This window comes from Convolutriloba macropyga, chromosome 10 (assembly GCF_964194025.1).
Source record: "Convolutriloba macropyga chromosome 10, txConMacr16.3, whole genome shotgun sequence".
Taxonomy (NCBI): Eukaryota; Metazoa; Xenacoelomorpha; order Acoela; family Convolutidae; genus Convolutriloba; species Convolutriloba macropyga.
In genome coordinates this window covers 20,840,250-20,852,699 of record NC_134477.1, presented here as the reverse complement: position 1 = coordinate 20,852,699, position 12,450 = coordinate 20,840,250, and the positions used below count along the sequence as shown (strand labels likewise).

The 12,450-nt window shown below is 35.6% G+C and overlaps 1 protein-coding gene across 2 annotated transcripts in view; it reads left to right on the top strand.

Annotated features, from left to right (window-relative positions):
* Nucleotides 1–12,450, top strand: part of LOC142348817 (uncharacterized) — a 122,524-nt gene that overhangs the window by 107,636 nt on the left and 2,438 nt on the right. For both annotated transcript variants that reach the window (XM_075400337.1, XM_075400339.1), the window contains exon 6: nucleotides 11,683–11,856. In XM_075400337.1, the coding sequence (XP_075256452.1) occupies nucleotides 11,683–11,856 (174 nt within the window). The remainder of the gene's footprint in view (nucleotides 1–11,682; nucleotides 11,857–12,450) is intronic.

The following is a 12,450-nucleotide window of genomic DNA, read 5'->3' as shown; positions in this document are numbered from 1 at the left end:
AATCAGAACAAGAAATGACTTAAATACAGTCAGCCGCGTTTTTTAAATCAATTCTAGAAAGATGTAATCGAGTGTCGCAAAAAAAGTCTTAGTGTAAGTAGGAATTTCCCTCAGGCGTATAGAAAGATTCAATTTGGTTTCCGAAAACCTTAACATTAGGCCGAAAATAAAAAAAGAGTCCTGTGGTTTTTCGGACTTTTTTTGCCAAAAGCTTTTGACCCAATATCCTTGGAGATTTTCATGCAAAAAAAATAATTAAAAAATTGTTTCGGAGATAATGCACTTTTTGTAATGATATTTGGTTCTGAGTAAAAGGAAGTAGTGTGTTACAAACAACTGACAAACAGACATAGACTGGACAATTACAAATCATGTTGTTCAAGTTACACTAATAGGACCACTGGTTTTCAAATTTTATGGAAATGATATAAGTGATGAATTCCATTGTTTTACAATTTGCAGAAAAAACTCCATTTCTATGTGATTAAATATGACCAGTATTTGAAAATTAGCGCCGGCAAATGAAAGCTGAACAACAAAATAAAAAAACAAAATTATCCAACTCTAAATGAAGGAGAAACATATAAAATTGTCTTCAAAAATGAAATGATACCAACTGGCAGATTTTTTCATTTTTGCACCCCCCAGAGCATGTGCTACCAAGCTTTTGCCATGAAATAGTTAATTTTTTGTGAGTCTGTAAAATATCGCACCTGCTGTTGGGAGTGCAAATAAAGGGCACCTATTTAGCTAGTGCCACAGACGGAAAGCAACACAGCTGTCAAAAGCGTTGATTTTGAAAGCTACACCCCGATGTATATCATATCAAAACATCAACAAAAAAGAGTCAAAATTCATTTAAAGAAAACTTTGTTTGTAATTGGAATAAACATTCAAGAGTTCAAAGAACGGAAAATCAAAATTAAGGAGACAGCAAATGACCGATTAAACAGAAATCAAATCTAGATTTTGAATTGTTAACTATACTATAATAAATGTAATATCACCAAGATCTAGCTGTGATTGTCTGGCCTATAAGATTTATCATATGCGTCAGCTTTTTTGCTTCTTCATTTTGTACTAAATTTTATGGATGCAATTTAAACAAGACCTTTACAAAAAAAACCGAGTACGTAAGGTGATAACAGAATTTGTGTACGGAAAACAGACGAGGACGGTAGTTTAATAAATATACATTTTGATTCAACCAGAGACAATAATAAAATTTCACGTGCATGAAGTGGTGTACACCGTGTCTGCACTTAAGAAGTGCAATTTATATGGCAATGTCGTCTTTGTGACCGAAGACTCAAGGCTCCTTAAAAAAATATCCTTTAAATTAGAGAACTTGGGGAATTGTTTGGAAAAACAAAAACTTTTTCTTGCCATGCTTTGGAGATACAGCCCATAAAATCAAAATATCTATTACGAAAAAAAAATTTAGAACAGGCCAGTGAGACAAATTATGCCAAGAAGCATAGTCAAAACTTCACGAAAACAGATAAAAGCAAAACGTTTTAAATAAGTACGCTGAGCTTGTAATTTGGGTTTCACCTGAAGGGGAAAAACATACAGGAAGTGTGGTAATCATTGTTATGTTTAATTAATAATTAATACCAATATTTTTATTAATTTTATTATTATTATCATTTTTATTATTGTTATTATTATTACTATTATAGGTTTACTCACCGTTTACAAATTTAAAAGTAGTTCCAAAATCAAAGAATAAATCAAAATGTTTTTAGGTTTTTCCAATAATCAAAGTCATTGGGTATTATTTTCATTTCAAAAGCTAACTTATTCCATTTATAAGGAACAGCAAAACTGAATGATTTTCGCCACAATACAGTTCTGACATTAGGAACCTTCAAATTGCATATTTGCATACTGGCATCTAGTCAGCTTATCGAGTCGAAAAACTAATAAGCCAAAATGAACGGGAATTTTCTCCGGATGCTGAACCAAACGGTGAATTTTTATAGAGGACAAGTTGTTGAATGGGTAGCAAATGAAGCTGTTTGATATAATTTGCTGATGGTGGCCCAAGTGATAGTCTGAAAATGAGACGAAATGCTGAGTCATTAAACGTTGTAGTTTCTCTAGATTTTCCAGAGGTAGTCCATAGTCCAGCACGTTGCTGTAAGCTAGTCGCGAGAGAATCATTACTCAAACTAACTATATCAACGACTTTCTTTCTACTGTATCTCTGATGACAAATTTTTTTGGAAGAAAAATCAATTTCTACGACACATGGCACTGACTTGTTTCGTGTATGAGAATCTGGGATCCAAGTTGAAGCCCAGCAAAGTATCATCATTACTAAATTTATTTATGAAAATTTGGCGTCTGCTGGAAGTTCAATGTGGCAATTGAAACAATTCTTTCTTCTAATGAATGTGCTCAGTTTTAATCTAGTTTAATTGGAGCTTAGCACCATTGAATCACTTTTGCAGAGAAGTAAAGATCAAATCAAAAGCCCCCTGATTTTTTGAAGCTTGGTAAACAAAACAGATAACGTTGTCATCAAAAAATAATATACATCGAGACGTTCAAACAGAATTTTCAGAAAAACAAAATAGCATGAAAAGAGAACGGGACCGAGAAAAGACCATTGAGGAACACCAGTTTTTATAGTTCTTGGCATCAAATTTTCACAATTAATCAAGAGTTTTTGAGATCTTCGACTCAGATACCTGTTTAAAACTTTGCATTTCGAACCAAACTTGTTCATGAGTGTCAAAGGCAGCTGATAGATCAAGACCATTGAAAAAAATGCCTTCTGTTTTGACTAAATTGAGGAGAAAATCATTTGGCACTTTAGCCAGGGCTGTTTCTGTAGAAAAACACTTCCTATAGGCGTTTTGTTATTTACTAAACAGACTGTTATTTTGAAGGTGCTCAAGCGTTTGAAAGAGAGCCGCCCATTCTAGTAGTTCTGAACTTTAACTTAGGTTTGAGATAGGTCAATATATTGAAAATTCTCTGTTATCAGATTTTGCTTTCTTCAAGTGGGGCCTAACAAATCCTGCCTTCAGCGGAAAATAAGAAGTTTCAGGAGGTCGAGAAATACTAATCTGGAAATGAGTTTTCGAGATGTGTCGGAATGATGGCCAGTGGCGAAGTACTGCTTGTTGACGGCGATCAGATCTCTAAATTGACTTATCGACAACTTTTCAGATAAGTCCTATTGCTGTGGGAATCGAGGCAATAAGGATTTATAGTTTCGATATATAGAAATCGCTGGTTTTTGGTTTTGCTTTTAGGGAGCTGTTCTACATCTTGACCAAGAAGCAATTTTAAGGTGGCAAACTTTTTACGGTCAAGATTTTCCAAAAAGGCATTTTCAAAGTAAAGCCTACGCATCTCTAAGAGTTTTTCAAAATACATATGTGTACCGTTTTTTTATTCAAATTTTAACACATACGTTTTCGGCTTTTTTTACGCTCTGCTTTTCTCTTCTTTCGTTTCAAACTAAAGAGCTCATCGTCAAAAAATTGGCGTTGATTTCTAGTAAATGTTTTAATTTCGAATGGTAGAAATGAATCCAATATATTCTCCTCAGACCTGAAATACACGTCGCATGCTTTAAAATTACTTGAGGTAATCCAAACTTTAGGCATGCCTTCATTATCTTAACACAACCTTCTTTAAGAGTCAAACTTCTTTCTATTTCTTTATATCAAGAGATGTTGAGCTTTGTGTTGTTTCAAATTGCTGGGCGAGAAACAGGTAAACTGAGGGTTAAGGAATTAAAAAAGATACTCGATTTAACATTAAATGTAATATTGTCTGACGCTTTAACTTGGTCTATATTCCCAACAGTACTATGCGTTTTCCCGCAGACGTTATGAGTCAGGCTGAACGGAACCCTTCATAAAATGAGTTTCATTTTTTTGATGCATTGTTAATTATTTTCATTGAAATGTTAAAATCGCCCAGGAGAACAATCGTGTCGAATTGTAGCCATTTTTCTTAAAAAATTTAATAAAATGGTCAGCGAATAGTTTAACATTCAATCCAGGTGGTCGATAAACATCGATTACTGAAAAATTGGTAGCCACAACAGTTTTTTTGGCATAACCGCAATAAAGAAATCAGAGGCAAATTTTTCTGAACTTTCTAAATGGATGTCAAATCTCCAAAAGCCCGCCATCTGTTCTATTAACAGTAGGTGAACTATAGAAGGGAAATCCTGGGGAACAACTTGATTTGGAATGAAACCTTCAACTCAGTTTTCATATTCAACGATTCTATATGCACTCCGAAAAAATTCAATTTTTTTTCAAGAGGACATTTACAATTTTCAATTTGATCCTGTCAGAGCGTACCTTCTGTAGGCAAACATTTAGTAGTGTGGATCCTTGTTTCGTTTTTTGTCTGAAATGAGGACTGGCTAGTAGTCCTTTATGGTCCACTTTTTCAAGCTAATCACGAGCAGCTTCATTCAGTTAACATAATAACACCGTAAAGTTTTCTGGCCAGAAACTAGATAACTCAACTTTCTCTTCGTCAAACCTCAATACACAATGAAAAGCCTTCAGGTGATTTCAAACTTGGCATATATGAATTAGTTTAACGTTATTTTCTGCGCAGTTCTCCATTTTTGATGTCGTCATGTTCTCAGTCAATCGACCTACATATAAATGACGCCACCTGAAGAGTTTTTTGACACCCTTAATCACTGCTGGATTTGTTTTCTTCTCGTTTTCACTTGTTTGGTCGGTCTTACTTTGCTCTGTACAGTTATAGTTTCAGATTAGCCCATATATCTTATTTTGTTTTTTGTTGCACTGTGATAACTGGATCAGCTGTCGCTTCAATTGCGGACGAGTCCACTTTTTGCAGCTTTTAGATAAAGGAATTCCGGTTTCTGTATCAGCGCCATCTCATTGCGTAGAATTCTTACCTCTCGGATCAGAGAATCAACACAATCGAGCTTTTTCATAGCGGTACTTGAGTTTCCCAAACAAACAAAGTGGACATTGGTTTTTTATTTTAATTTGACACAAAACGCACTCAATTATACGTTGAAAGCCTCATTACAAATGTTACAGAGAAGTTTGGGCGGTGGCGGCTGTGGTACCATTGATTTTTGGGATAAAAGAGAACTAAGGGAAGTGTTAGCTAGCGGCCTTAACTGATTAGTCCAACGAATGTGTAGAACATTCGCACCAAATGTTTGCCTCAGAACAGTATTTTGTATGGAAAAAAGGTAGGCAAAAAACATGCAGATGCAGAGAACTCCCTTGTTTAATGCATGATAGCAAGTATGTAACCCTAGATAATCTTGGTACAAAATCTTCCGCCGGATTTTATATTTTCCGGTAATTGGGGCTACCCAAACAAAGTACGGCCCCTGAAACCACAGTGAATAGCTACAATAAAGAACTGAAACAAAATTAAATCGCCTCCTGGTTGCACTTGAATCACAAAAATTAAGCTAATTTTTCAAAAAGTGTTTTAACCAAACGGACATTTTTTTAAAGAAAAATTACCGGGTTTTTGAAAATAAAGGCGAGCAAGGTTTTCAAACTGTTACGCACTTGAATAAAGTTGACCCCGTAAAAATTTTTTGAAACTAGACAAACTTTTCAAGCGGAAATTTTTCTCACCAAAACAAATAAAACAATTTTGCAATGAATATTCTCCTTTAAAGCGTTTTTGACAAGTTTAGTTTCTTATAATAGAAGGCTTTATTGTGAAATACAACAATTAAAACTTAAAATATTGATTTAAATAACCAAAAATTTTGTGAGTTCTTCAGTAACGCTCTTACAGTCACAAACTCTCGTTCAAAGATCAGGATCGTTTTGTTATCTTCTTCAAAAATACGCCTAAATGGTAGCAACAAATACGTAGCTTCGTTTTTGCACAGAAGAACTTCTTGTGTTCAGAGCGGGTCATAAATTTTCCTCTATCAGATATTCGGACTGTCGTATATCAAACAACAACTCAAAAAAATAAAGTCTCAGCAACAATGAGCTTCAACCGATATTTTTTGTCCAAAACAGAGGAAAAATCACCAAGAACTTTGCAATTAGACTGAAAAAATGGTGTGATATCCAAATCATTTTCAGAACAAGAAAACTGAGAACTTGTTTGACCACCCTGGAATAATCTTTTGATAAGATTCGGAAATCCCATCTTGTATATAAAGTGACATGTAATAGATTCAAACAGTTCCATCTATAACGGCCAACCAAGCCGAAACGTTACCACTTTGGTTTCGGAGCATCGATAAAAAGGTTCCCGTGTGGTAAAACACCTCGTTGCATGTTGTGGTACAGCGCAAATTAATGAATGGGAGATTCTAGATATCTGTCGTGGGGATGAAAAACAAATGACATTAAAAGAGTTCTACATCAAAAATCTGAAACCGCAACTAAATTCGCGCAACGAGTACCCGTGGTGGGAATTGACAGTGAAATTTTAGTTCAAATAGGTTGACTTTTTTGAAACTCAAAATTTATTCTGTTACATGTTAATTCAAAATTTTGTTAACCTCAACAAGTAAATGATAACAACAAATAGGAATAAAAGTAAAAAAAAACTTTTCGAGAAATGAAAACAACGCCTCTGGGATTTTCAAAAACTCAGGAGTAAAGATTAAATTAATTTTGATGTATTAATTATATATAAAATATAAATTTGTTTTTACCGTAGATAATTTCAAATATTCGTTGTTATTTTAACTCATTTCTTAGAATTCAATAAATAAAGTCAAACACAAGTTGACATATAGTTTGTAAATGATTTTCTTTGATTGTTAAAGCTGACGATGAGTGCAATGTGCAAAAACGCTTTTTTTAATGATTTTATTTTTAATTGACAATTCCTACTTCTCTGCAAACTTTTCACTATCCTGGCGCATAGTATTCGCAACTCCAGACGCAGGTGGCATGTTTTTACACAACGTGGTCTCAACAAAGTGGTAAATTGTACCGCGAAAAGTTTTCAGGGCTTTTCGAAATCACTTTTAATTGTTTTCAAAACTGCTTTCTTAAATGGCCGATTCCCGACCTTTTTGAAAACCAGTAAAGTAGTACCAATTTTAGGGACAATAAAAAAGTGAGTAGAGCAATATAGAATGATCTGTTTACTCTGCAGTATCTCAAAAGTTCTAAAAAAGTGATATTTCACGAACTATACGAAAATGTCGGAAGTCTTCCGGTAACCATGAGGGTGAAAAGCTGCCTATCAAATCTCCCACAGAAAAGTCAGCAGAGCATTTTTTAGCCGGGAGTTTTCAGAGTCATCGTGCTGATTATTAAACAAACTCTTCAACCAGCTTTTTTCCCATCAGACGGACGCTAAATAAAACTTATAAGGACTGCGTGAAGCAACACACAAACAACAAAGAACAAATAAATTGCAAAGAATACAAAATTGCCCACGAAATTATCCATCGGCACACGGTCCATTCTCAGTCGAACAAAGACAGAAATTACTTGGTACACCTCCAGCAAAGATAACAGAAGTAGAACAAATGCTGCAACGAATTGCACGTATCCGACTAGCAGAACTGAGAACTGGATACCGTCCCCTGCTAAAATCTGACTTGAGTAAGATCTTTGACAATGTTGATACATTCTGTCCCAAATTTGATGTAGCACCACATGACGTAAACCACATTTTCAACTGCAGCAAGAACACCACGGGCCTGAAATGAATTGACCCGTGGGAAAGACCAGTAGAGGTAAACAAACGGCAGTCACATACTACTACCAATATATCTATTATTATGATACAAATACATCTAGGATACCAGTTAAAAACGGCAATAAGCCCCTGTATCCTGCTGGCGAATTGTACCGCTGAAAACTACCCGCAAATTGTAGCTCCGTGCGACAGCTACAACAATACTAAAAGTGTTTCGCTTGACTTGCAGCATGGATTCAGATGAAAGCAATCTGTCAAATGATAGTCTTTCTCAACAAGCTCTCTGACTACTACGACATCGATGACAATGAACTTTGCGTGTTGTAGTTAGAATTTAGGAAAGCATTTGTCAGCGTCCCTCAGAGGCCATTGATAAACAAAGTTACGGTTTTGTATTGGAGGACACTTTCTTAAATTACTCTCAATTTATGTGACAAACAGAAAGCAATATGTAAAAGCTAATGAAGCGAGCTCGGAAACAACTGAACAAGCATGCAGAGTGCCCACAGGATAGCTACTTGGGCGTTTACTTTTTATTATCTAAAATAAAGATTTGCCGCAACAAGTAGAAGTGTGAAGCGTTTGGCTACGCTGACGTTTATAAACTTTTCACAGCTGATCAGGCAAAACTCCAAGCTGGTATTGACAAAATAAAAGAATAATTCAAAGAGAGCAAGATGAAATTAAATTAAAAACAAATGTTGCTTTTCACTTATCGAAAAAGAAAACAACTATAACCTTAGGCTGAACGGCAAATAACTCGACTAAAAAATGAACAAAAAGAATTAGGTGTAATATCAGCGGAACACCTAGAAAAGCAAATGTAAAAACAGGTGCACAAAGCCTTTGATATTGTACTATTTCCTGAAAGGCAACGTCCCTACCTAGTGTGATGATAAAACAAAGTTAAAGGCATATGCCGTCTTTGTTTTACCGGTAATAAGCTACGCTTACCAGATTTGGTGCGCAAATGAAACTGAATTGAAGTACTTGAAAAACCGCAAAGCTACAAATTTGATTTTGAATGTTTGGAGCACTAATTATAAGACGAGACCGGAAAACCTCAAGGTGTTACCACTTTCATCAATTTTTGAACTTCATACCGTCCTTCTTTTACTGTCTTTTCTTTAAGGGAATTTTGATATCGATCTACCAATCAGAGTAATTTCAGACAAAAATACTATGACAAAAACGAGGCAACAAGTATTTAAAGAAATACAAAAGACACGCACGTAAGAGACCGACGAGAACTTTTGGACGAGATCCAGCCATATTTTAAGCATAGTTTCTAAACTGACATGTAGATTGACATGCGAAGTCAACAAATCTCAATTTACTAAGATACTTCTACTGGAGTTAATTTAACAAGATTTACCCATATGTAAACCCATGTTCGTGAAATTCTATGTGCAATTGCATATGGCAACCCAATCCAGAAAGCCAAACTCACTGTGGAATGACGGGCCGAAGCCCCGCCTCAGACTGATTCAAAGCCTAAGTTACCACTACCACTACTATAAATGGCACGCACTCTGTAACGGGGGGGGTAGCATATCGTACAAAAGAAAAGATCGATTATTATTTAACGACTGGGACTAATTACTGCCATCAGCAACAACTACATATGCCATCAGCAACAAAATTTATCTGCAAAAACCCTAAAACGCCTCAATCGACACATTAACTGGCGTATAACGGCGTGCTATCTTTGCGAAAAGTATGACAAAGTGCAAGGCGGAAGTTCTTCAAATTCAGACAAAGATCCTAGCAGCTGAGCTAATAATAGCAAAAATGTCACTAATCAAATTTTAGTATGATACAGCCAGAGCAAAAAAATTCAGAAAATTTTGACGGGTATCTGAGTCGTCATCAAAACACTCAAACAAAACTAAGACAGAATGTCATAACCAATTTTGGAATGATTTCGATTGTTCGTCAATGCGTACAAAACTGAAATAGGTTACCAAAGTGGCTTCGGTTGGCAAAAAAATGAAAGAAAACGCTGATTTAATTTTTTTAAGAAAACGCTGAATGATTTCCTGCTCTCAGATGAAAAAATTCTTTCGAATAGTAACAACCTTTTCTGAGTTTGTTCAAAATTCTTTTAAACAAACTCAGAAAAGGAAAGTCATCATAAATATTTTGATCAAATTTGAACATCAATGACTTTAATTTAGAATAGAACGAAGAAGGGTGCTCAAACACATTGAAAGACGCAAACTTGTGCAGTTCGTTGGCATACAAGGCACTTCGAATGAAGAATTTTCTCCGCGTAGGTTGCCTAATGGTCTTTTTTACAACAAATATCCGCCTGTTGGAACTTCGTAACAATCGACTCTTGTACCAAAGATAAAAATGTTCACCAACGGGCATGTCATAGAATCCAAACAAAATACGATTGAGCATGAACAGATTCCTGAATTGTAGGAAACACGATATAGGTAGGAGCTTGCACTTAAGCAGTGGATCCTTGTAATCAGTTCCGGAGCAAATCTATTTACAGCACCTTTTCTGAAGCAATTCCAGCTTCCGCAAATCACTATTAGAGGGAAACCAGACTTCCGAAGCATAGACAAGCGTTGATAATATATATGACTTGTATAAACACAATTTAGTAGAGGAAGTTAAACTAGAGGGGAGATTTCGACGAAGCGATATGAATAAAGAGTAACATAAAGAAATTCATTTTGAGATATGCTTATCCCATTTGACATTATGGCTATTTGTCAAACCCAGATCTTTAACAAGATGAACAGGAGAGAGAGAGAGAGAGCAAAATCATTGAACTTCAAGTTTGTTGTATTGTTAGACAGACCATCGATTATAAGAAGTTCAGTTTTTGTTGAATTAAACTCCATTGAATTCTCTTCTGCCCAGAGAAGACAGACATCAATGTTAGATTGCAGAATGCAAGGATCAACATTAAGAGCTTTGCTGTCATCAGCAAACAAGAACACTGAGCAGGAAAGGCATAACGGGAAGTCATTAATAAAAGCAATAAACAAAGCGGGCCCAAAATAGATCCCTGAGGCGAACCACTGGTTATCAGTTGCCGAGTAGAGTAACTGCCTTCGACTTTGACACATTGATATCGATCAGAGAGGTAAGAGTCCAGAAGCCGTAACAGATTACCCTCAATACCAATTAAACTCAGTTTGTAAAGTAGGATTGAATGGGGCAACTTATCAAATGACTGAAGTCAAGGTAAAGACTACGAAATTTCTGAGCAATCCAGATTGCTATAAAGTTTGTTTAGATAGAAGATTAATTGAGTAACCGTAGACCTGCCTCTCATAAACCCGAATTGCCTGTCACTGACGTTTCGCTTGATAATTGGATAAAGCTGTAAACAGCAGTTTCTCAAAAACCAGTGATAATCTTGGAAGGATGCTAATCGGGCGATACGAAGTTATACAGCGTTTAATTCCTTTTTTGTTGACAGGGCTAATAACTGCATATTTCCATCGCTCGAAATCGCTAGGAAGAAAACAATCGGAAGAAAGTTTTGTATTGTGATTCTTTGAGAAAATTGATTATTGTTTACTATTTTGATTGATTTGAAGTATTTTTTGTTTCAAGTATTTTTAACCATATGGTTATAATTTTAATTTACTTGTTGCAAAAGAAAATAGAACCCCAACAAAAATACCATAAATTATGGTGCCAGGGGGGTTTAAGAGTTTAACCCATTCCCTCCGCTCCTACCCTGCGAGTATCATAATATTTTATCCAAATGTTAGCTTGAGTTACTGCAAGTGATGCCCCCTCCCTAAGCAAGTCTTCATTATGCAAGTTTTTCGTAAGCAGCACGAAGTTGAGCCCTACGTAAAATATTTTCTAATTTACCATAATGTTTTTGAATGCATAATGCTAATTACTAAGTGATGGACTGATGGAGGCATGATCAAGTTGAACATATTTCACATGGTATTGAACTTAATGCTCTTACAAAATGCTTGTGATTATATTAATGTTAGAGTTTTTGGAAACAATAAAACTTGAGCAAAGTCTTTTTTCCAGATCAGCTTGTCCTTAATCGACAGAGAAGGGTTCATTGGTGAATCCAACTCGAGTCGGTTTGTGGTGGAAGTGCAGTGGAAAGATGGATTGGTCACACAAGTGAAGAGCGTCATCACAGCCACCAAATGGAGCTCAGTCAGTGTGGTCTGTACCATGCTGCTCATGCTCGAGAAGGTACAATTTGTATTCTTTCAGTTTAAGCCGAGTTGGTTATCTGAAAATAATTAAAATGTGAAGATTTTGCTTGAGTAGTACAAATTCCTTATTAACAGTTGAGAAGTATTCAATTCAAATTTTTCTATCTGATTTTTATAACTACTAGATCGATTTTTGTCAAAAATGCGTTCTACTGGAGAGTTTGAATGACTCAGAAAGCATTGTTCAAGACGTTTCAGCAAAAGAGCAAATTTAAAATACCAAAATTTTTGGTTTAGGGTATGTCACAAGCGTTGAAACGCAATACAATTGCTCTCAAATGAAGTGTATAGCAATTATTTTTGTCCTGGGGCCTTTTTATGCGATTTTTGCTTCATCGATTTTTCGTCTGACCCTTTTGACTTTTCCCCAAAAACGGGATAAACGTAACGCCTGGAGGGCAATAAGTTCTCTTAGAGCCATTGGGCTTAATACAACTCTAATTATGCGATTGACCGAAAATTGTTTTGGAGACATAAATTTATGATTTGAAGGCCGGTTCTTTGAGTTTAACCGCCCAGAGCTCGACCTCCTCCTCTGAATTTGAGGGTAGGTTTTTGAATTGAACAAACG